At 45.5% G+C, this 8,962-nt stretch overlaps 1 protein-coding gene across 1 annotated transcript; it reads left to right on the forward strand.

Moving 5' to 3' along the window:
* Window positions 1–4,916, forward strand: PHLDA1 (pleckstrin homology like domain family A member 1; the record flags this gene model as incomplete). Its single annotated transcript, XM_059847929.1, has 2 exons — window positions 1–1,019; window positions 1,129–4,916. A coding segment is annotated over one exon (1,014 nt), but the record flags the coding sequence as incomplete, so codon positions are not given.
* Between the last annotated feature and the right edge of the window lie 4,046 nt (window positions 4,917–8,962).

Consider the following 8,962-nt stretch of genomic DNA (forward strand, 5'->3'; position numbering starts at 1 on the left):
TTTCAACTAAATAGTGCGGGAACACGCCGAGGAAGGCAAAGGAGCGCTTTCGGGCATTTGCCGTGTCCTGGTTATCTCTCTCTATTAGCCACGGCGGGGAACCCCTTCCCTCCACAGCCGTGCTGTGCCGTAGCCTTGGGCGCGGGGCGGGGAGCCGGGCCGGGCTCGCTGCCGCCGGGGAGCGCAGCCCCCGCCCCGCCCGGCGGGTGGCCCCGCCGCGCCTCCGGCTCCGCTCCTCTGGCCGCGCTGGGCTTCCCCGCGGCCGGCGGGCGGGAGGAGCCGCTCTTTCCGCTGGGTGTCACTCTGGGGTGGGAGAGGCGCATTCAAAAGCGGGAGGGGAGGGAAAAGCCCGCCGACAACCCCGGCCGCCCGCACCGGCAGCGCCCGCCGCTCGCCACGCCGCGGCACGGGCGGCAGCCGCTCCGCTTCCTGCGGGCCGGGGCGCTCCCGGCCCTCCGCCTCGGAGCCGGCGCCCGGCGGAGAGTGCTCGGCTGGTGCCGCCTGCACCCCGAGCCCAGCCCCTGCGGGCGGAGGCCCTCTAACCCTTCCAGAAGGATGCTGGAGAGCGGCTGTAAGGCGGTGAAGGAGGGCATGCTGGAGAAGAGGAGCGACGGGCTGCTGCAGCTCTGGAAGAAGAAGCGCTGTATCCTCACCGAGGAGGGGCTGCTCCTCATCCCCCCCAAGCACCCCCCGCCGCCGCAGCAGCAGCAGCAGCCGGCGCCGCCGGCCGAGCCGGCGGCCAAGATCAAGGAGCTTCACTTCTCCAACATGAAGACGGTGGACTGCGTGGAGCGGAAGGGCAAGTACGTGTACTTCACGGTGGTGATGGCCGAGGGGAAGGAGATCGACTTTCGGTGCGCACAGGAGCAGGGCTGGAACGCGGCGATCACGCTGCAGATGGTGCAGTACAAGAACCGCCAGGCCATCCTGGCCGTGCGCTCCACCCGGCAGAAGCAGCAGCACCTGGCGGCGCCCCACGGGTCGCGGCTCCGCGGCGCCTCCAACTCCGCCTAGCGCAGGTACGGACCCGGCACCGCTCCCGCCGCACCGGCACCCGCGGGGCTGCCGGCCCCGGCCGCCGCCTCTTCGCCTGACGGGCTGCCCTGTGTGCTCTCTGTCTCACTGCAGGTTACGGTCACGGAGCGCTTCCGAGAAGAGGGACAGAGCGCGTTCGTGGCGGACCTGCTCCAGGGGCTCAGAAACTGGGCAAACGCCGGAGGTGCAGGTAGACCGGAGAGAAGCGGCTCAAGAGCCCGAACCTCAGCCAGCTGCTGCTGCTGCTTTGCCGCCCTCGGTGCCGAGAAGCATTTCAAATCCATTATTTATGAACCTTGGAAAGGATCCTTTGGTGCGATGGGACTTCTAGGAGACATGATGTACTGTAACTTTATTTTAATCTATTTTATTTATTAGGGTTGTTTTCTTTTGGTTTTGTTTTCCTTTTTATTTTTTTTTAAGGCTTATTTGCAAGACATTTCTGAATGTAGGCCGTATCAAAAAAGTAAAGGAAAAAAACAGTATGCATGCTAGCTCCCTGAAAGAATGGAGAAGTTCTGGGTACTTTGACTGTGTGCAATTTGACCGAAAAGTTATTCATTTTTGACCCAAAATACACTATATTCCACCAGCATGGAAAATGTGATGTGTGTTTCAAAATTGGGCTGAAGCCCGAACTGCATATGAAACGTGTTTTCTCTAACGAGAACAACAATTATAGTCTGGGCTTAATTGTTTTTTGGGTTTTTTTAATACTAAACGTGGTGGAAGATGATAAAAAGTTATTCATGCTTAGCTATTGAAAAAAGCAATGTTGCTTGTCATTCTGAGATTAAACCAATCTGTTTAGTGTATGAGTGGAAGAAATCTGACCAACCTCTTTTGTGATGCTGGAATCTGAGTTGGATTCCAGCTGTGTGTGTGGTGTGCTTGCTCCTAGGCTGGTGGGCCAGAGCTGGGAAGTGTTCATGAACATTTCTTAGCACCCAAGTTCAGGGCTCCCTCTGCACGCTCAGTTTTCAAGTGATCAGGACTTTCAACTTGTGTTGCATTTTCATGGCGGTTTTTTAATGTCTTGCATTAAAGCAGTCTGTAGTTTAAAATTTTATGTATGTTTTAGTGTGCAAATGGATTATTTTGGTCACAGTTTTTATAAGCTGAAAGTTGCTCTCTAGCTGAGATGAACTAGATTAATTTTGGTGTTTAGCACTGTCAGATGTTGAGAGAGGCGTGCCATCTTGCCTCTAAAAACTTGATGAAGCCATGAAGTTGGAAAACAAAGGGCTAATTGCACAGCTGGTGTGTCTTTCTCTGCCTCTTAAAGTTAGCGGGAGTTGGGCTGCCGATGCTGGCGGGAGAGGGTCGGAGCTCCTTGCCCAGAGCAGAGGAGGGAGTCGGGCATGGGCAGCCCAACTCTCTAGGACAGGGCCCTCTGACGGTGGCTGGCTTCACCTTGGGTGCTGCTACCGCCCAGAATCTCGGGTTTAAATTAAATGGGGAGGCTGCAAGTGGGACAGAGCGATGTGGCCCATTATCTCTGGTCCAAGGTAAATTGTCAAAGCCATGGAGATATTTATTTTAGCTAGTGTGGTGAGGAAAATGGCTTTTGGCCCCCTTACAATTTACATTAATATAAACAAAATCTTTTAAAGCTACACATCCAAGGCTTTTTGTGTCCATAAGGTGTAGCTTGACAGCAAGAGCCTTGCATTCTCAGTGCAAGCTTATTTCTCTAAGTGTTTAAAGCAAGAAGCTGAAGTGATACTCAAAGGGAGATTTTAGAATTCACTATGGTGTATGTCGGTCCCTTCCTCTGCACTCTAGGATTAAGTTCAGTCCTGTAAGGAGTAAGTTGAGGTCTGTGTTAGCCCTCGTCTTTTGTTCCTTCCCCCACGTGTCAGGGTCACAGATCTAGACAAGTGAAGCATGGTATGGTGCGGAATCAAAGCCCTGACGATCCTCTGTAGTTACTCCTGAGTGCTTCTTTTCACCTGGCCCTGGCCAAGGCTGCGTGGTGAACTTGGGGTGGTGGATTAGAGCTGTCCTAACAAAGTCACTGTTTGGCCATTAATTGAAATCGAAGGTGCCCCGTGTCTTCTAGGTTTAGGTTCACTGGCTTGGCAATCATAATACTCAATTTCAACTTCTCTGTACATCTGCCATTATCATTCTGCTAACGCTTGGATGTTAGAGCTGCAAGGGGATTCTCTAATGAGCTAGTCAAAGACTCACAAAATAGACTGTAATTTGTAATTTGGCTCCTCTCTTTAGAGTGATTAACTGCAGTTTACTGAGAAACTAATCCACCTTTTCAGGTGTACAGATGTATTGCTGATCTCACCTACTAAAATACAGTTTAGCCTACTGAAGGATAAATGTAACTGATGAGAATTAATTCCTATTTGATCAGAGACACATGTATTTCTCTGAGAGAGGCAGTTATTCTTGTCCTCGGTGGATGCAAGCTTCTATATGCTACAAAAGTCTGTGGATGTAGTCTAAAGCTGAAATTTTGGTGTTCTTCTGGAAGTACTTGTATTTTGAAAGCTAAAGATGATCATTTTAGTGAGAAAATTAACATGAAGGTATGAGGAAATTGTGTTCATTTCAAATTTGCTATTCTTTTTCACTGGTTCAGGTCAAAACCCCACTTTTAGGTTTCTTGTTTTAAGTTGGTCTGAAGGATGATCTGGAAACCTTTTGGACTGATGTAGTTCAACAAACTTTTGTTGCTTGTCATTGCCTGCTGTGTTACCTGTTTAGAAACTTTGGTGTCAGCCAGCCTCCTAGTGGGAGAGGTGGTCACATCACAAAATCTACCTTGATACCTCCAGCATGGGTGCGTGGGATGGGTGTAAGGATCAAACTTTTTCCTCGTGTCTCCGAACTGTCTCCTAGAAACTGAATGGGAACAAATTGGCTGGGGTCCCCTGGGGACAGTTGGACCATGTGGCTCATGCTCTGTCAGTATAAATAAGGCTAAATTGTCTGATGGGGACAGTCTGACAACTTTCTCACGCTCTGAATTCCATGGCGTGTGGGGTTTTTAGGGCTTTGGGGTTTTTTTTTGTTTGTTTTGTTGTTTTGTTGTTTTGTTTTGGTTTTTTTCTTGACTGACAGTAATTTTAGACCAAAAAATTGTTTGATGTTATAAGAGGTACTTCTGGGGTTTTTTTCATCTTGCTCCTCTATTACTGCATAGTCTTCATTTGAACATCTGGATTTAATACTGTGTGCTACTGCACTGTAAGTAATGGCTATGAAAATAGGTTCAGCACATCATGCTCCATCTTTCTGGAGCTTTGCAGGTAAATAAATTAGGTTGTCCTTCCTCTTCCAAAAAAAAAACCCAAAAAGAAATCTGACAGCACATGGCTGAAGTAAATTCATTACAGAATAAACAAAAATGCTGGTAAAACACACACAGGCAAATGCTTGGTATAGATAGCAAAAGTGGGGACTGTATTCATAAAAAGGTCAAAATTGCTTGTTGTAATTAAAAAAAAAAAAGCAATCAAGGGGCAGATTTAGCAAGAAAATCCAAGTTGTGGTGACCAAGACAATTTAGGAACTGGGGAAAAAGGAAGATCAAGTGGATGCTGTTTCTGTGACATCCTGAAGTAATTCTTCTTTTTTAAGGTTCACGGTATTCAGATGCCAGCTTCTGAATTATAGCTGCAGTGATGTACGGAATGTTTTCTAGCATATCCTCTTGTGAGCAGAAATACCAGTGTTGTCAAAAAAATTTGTGTGTAAATATGACTCATAAATGATTTCTGAGAGATGTGATTTATTTTTCATATTTTTCAAGATACATTCCATTTCAAATAAAGAGGTATCTATTGAAAGAGCTCTCAATATGTTGGAAGAATGGTTGTTTGGTGGGCTATTTGTGATGATTAAAGCCTGGTCTAAGCTTTTCCAATGTCTTAAGCTCAATTTAAGAGCCTAAGAGGAACACTTTGAACCTGGGTAGGTACTCTCTGAAGACCCACTCAGATGCTCCAATTAATTTATATATATATAGCACCATTAAGAGACTCAGAGTCCTCAGTTTTGCTTCTTGCAGTGTGTGATGTGTGTAGCTGATTTCTGTAACACTCTGTCACAGTTCATGTATAGCAGGACTTTGGGGCACAGAATTCAGGCTCATCACTGTTACCTGTAAAAGCCTTGCTCTGTGTGACATTAGGAGTCTAAAATCTAGCATGTTTCTCTTTTTCATAGATCTTAAACACTATGATTGAATTTCAAGTAACCTGAAATTAATCCAGAAAAAACCACTTCCACCATCTGGCGTAAACTGCGACCTGTTGTTTTCTAGTTTCATGGGAAAAGAAATGAGGTATAACGAGAAAAATGTGCAGCTCTGGGCTCTCTGTAGTGCTGCAGCTGCTCCGATGTCTTGGACTCCCATGATATGGATTTGTATTGCAGCAGGTCCTCATTTTCAATCATCTGCTCAAGGTGTATTACTTTCAGGGACACAGGGTGCATTGACCTGGACATGTTGGTGCTGTTTGTCTTCATTAGGGAGATGTCAGTAACCTCTTCCATAAGAAGGCTTTTATTGTAACAAGTACAAGTTCTCTTTTCAATAGCAAACACCCCAAAATATAGAAATTTTGAACTACATATTGATATGCAAATTATAGCTTAAAGATTTGACCTCTCACAAGCGCTGGTGCTCAGCAGCTTTGAAAAGTCAGTTAAGCATCTCTAAATTTATTATCTATTCAAGGACCCACCATTGCTTACAGCTGTTGGAGGTATCCCTTATAAGCTTTTAATAGCAGTGGTGTCTTTGTAAGGACATACAGAAGAACAAGAGTTTTATAATTTGTGGTTGTTTCTGCTCCAACACCAATGGTGATATCTTCACAAGAGTACATCAATACATGCTTCTCTGCTTTAGCTTTTGATTAAGAGGATGTGAAATAAGACTGCTTATGTATTTATTGTCCATATGAAATGGTCCTAAAAACAAGCCATTATTTTCCTAACAGGGAATGTTGTCTTATTAGCATTTTCTCTTAAGTTTTCTCTCATCTGAAGTACAATGTGGGGTACAGAGAGGAAATCTGGATCTGATTCGAAGTTCATTGAAATCAACCAGAATTTTTACAGACTGGGCAGATGTTGGCCTTTTTCACAAATGATGGCTACTTCTTTTTTGATTTAGAAACCCCAAAAGGAAGACCTTTGCCCATGATCTGTGTCAGTATTGATGGTGTGTGATTAGGGTAACACTGACATTCTGTCCTTTCATATTTCCCAATTAAATGACGGGGAGAGGAGGAGGAAGATGAAAAAATGCCTATGCTTTTTGAGGAAAACAATACAAAAGAAGACCAATCTAAACGTGTGTGTGTTCTCCTTCCCCCAGATGAAATCTAGACCAGAATGCAATTTCACTGAATTCACAGCACAGCTGAAACTGAACAATTTTCTTTGTAATTGGACCCAAACTAGAATTCAGTGAAAGCCTTTACTCTTCTGAATGCTTGTTTCTATCAGGAATATCTCAGTCCTTTTAAGAAAGTGCCAAGTTACTTTCCACACCTATCCATATTTTTTAAAATAAAATCAACCATCGTGAAGACTTTCAGCTTCAGTCTTTTGTAAATTTGAAATAAGTGTTAAAAAAAAAAAAGTTATGAACAGTACCACGGGTGTTTGTTATGTTTTTTTCTGTCTTTCCAGTGTGGGATTTTTGATGTGTAAGGTAAGGACCCTGGTACACACTTCTCACAGTGTTGCTTTGTGCCTTCTGTGCTGAAGATGAGTAGAGGTGCCTTTGGGCCTGCTAAGAGCTGGACATCCTCAAGGTGTCCTGGCACCCAAAGGAGCTGGGAGCTGCCTGGGACCTCAGCATGAGGCTGAGTTACTTGGGGAGTCTTGGCCTAATGGTACATACCGAATTTACAAGGAAAGGGACAGCAGCTCCTCTATGAAGCCCTGGGAAGTGAGGCTGTGCTGCCAGCTGGTGTCTGCATGAAGCTCGTGCTCTGCCTGGTTGGATTGCAGCACCTACAAATTTTCCTTAGGAGACTTGTAGAAAAAGCCAGAGGTGAGGTTTCTGTGCTTAAGTGTTTGGGGTTTTTTTGGTTTTGTTTAGGCTTTTAGAAAAAGATCAAAGCAGAGATATGTATCCCAGTACAGGCTCATCACGGGAAATTTAAATTAGCCACTCTTGCAGCCTTTCCTGGTCTTCTCCTAGATGTCTCTGGCTATGGCAGCCACCAGTGCAGGGGAAATGATTGTTCAAATGGGGGTTAGATTTACCTTTTGTGTTGCATTGTGCTGTGACCACAGTGGATTTTTCATAAACAGAATTTCTAATGACCCTGCTTCCTAATCTTTGCCTTGCAATAGTTTGTGAGCAGGCGTAGTAGATTAACTGAACCAGAAAATATGTATAGAATGACTGACCATTACAATGAAGCATACAGCCCTCTGTGGTCAGCAGAATATTTCAATTGAGACAATTTACCCCATGTTTTGTAAGGCTTTCAGTGAGATGAAGAAATTGCTGCTTTTGTTTTTAAGATCCTGTCTGTGTTTTGTAAATATTTCTGATATTCATGACTGTACATATGGCTTTGATTGTAACTTGCAGGAGGCTCAAGAGCTGGGTTGCATACCATCTAGGAGGAGATTATCTCATTATTGGGAATTTTTGTCGGGTTTTGAGGCTCAGCCTTTAGGACCTTTTGCACCTCCTGTCATTTACAGAGGTAAAAGTTAGAGCAGTGAACCTGCAGCTCAGAGAGCACATACAGCCTTTGCTTGGGTTGGGTGCCAGAGCCAGGGTCCTTTGAGGGAATAGCTCTCCATCTTGCTGTGTGCTTTGGAGCTGGGCCTGGGATGATAATTCTCTGTGCCAGCGATTGCACCTCTCTGCAAGGCTCTCAGCCCACTTGTATATCATATCTCTGTTTTGGAGAAGAGGAAACTCGGGACCGGGGAGCCCGTGCTGCCTGCCCAAGGTCATGCCTTGGGAGCCAGAGAGCCGTGTTCCATCCATAGCCAGGGTCCCTGTCCCTGTGTGAGAAGTGCAGCCTCTCACAGCAGAGCCTGCTTCATTTTCTGTGCTTGATAGAGACCTTCCTTACAATCACCTTCACGTGCAGGGTCCAATCCCCCTGCCAGTGCCACGGCTCCTTGGATGGAGACCTAAATGGGTGTCTGCCTTGCCATTTAAGTTCCAGCCTTAAAGACTCATCATGTTGCAGTTACTTGCTCCTTGGAGACAAGAGCAAGGCAGAAACACTTGGGCTTCACTTGGGATTTAGCAGAGTCTTGGATGACTTCAGATTATTAAATCAGCTTCCGGCTATTCCCAGCACTAGGCATTGTGCAAACAGCATACTAGGAACGAAGGATCTGTGAGCTGTTCCCTATTTCCTGAGCCATTAAGCTCCTCTATTTACTGTGGATTACAAGGAGAAAAAGAGGTTATCAGCCCCATAATAACTTCAAAGGACTCTGTAGATATGAATCCAGTGTTAACGTAGCTTTTCCAGCCTGATACCTGCTTTGACTACAACACACAAAATAAAGGGGGGGAGAAATAGTTTTCTTTCTCTACTATTCTGTCATTTAACCATTTCACTCAGAAAGAAGGAACTTTGAGAGAAATCCTTTTAGTCAGAGACACTTATCCCAATCTTGTTTTTCTAGCAGGACAAACCTGAACTGACTGGTGGACAAAGCTGTAGGAGCCAACCAACTTATCCTAACTTGCTGCTGGAGTGTGATGGGGCTCTGTGAGTGTATCTTTGTGGGCTTTCACAACAGCTCCTTCAACCATCTGTGGACCTGAAAACTCCATGTCTTTTCCTGTGCCAGCAGCTACTGCAATATGCAGATGACTTTGCTTAGGGGCTTTTCTTGTATGCAGATGAACACATGAAAAATCACTGTTCTTTTAAAAGTCAGCCTTGAACTGGAAAAGCTATTCTTT

The sequence above is a fragment of the Haemorhous mexicanus genome, chromosome 5 (genome assembly GCF_027477595.1).
Source record: "Haemorhous mexicanus isolate bHaeMex1 chromosome 5, bHaeMex1.pri, whole genome shotgun sequence".
Taxonomy (NCBI): domain Eukaryota; kingdom Metazoa; phylum Chordata; class Aves; order Passeriformes; family Fringillidae; genus Haemorhous; species Haemorhous mexicanus.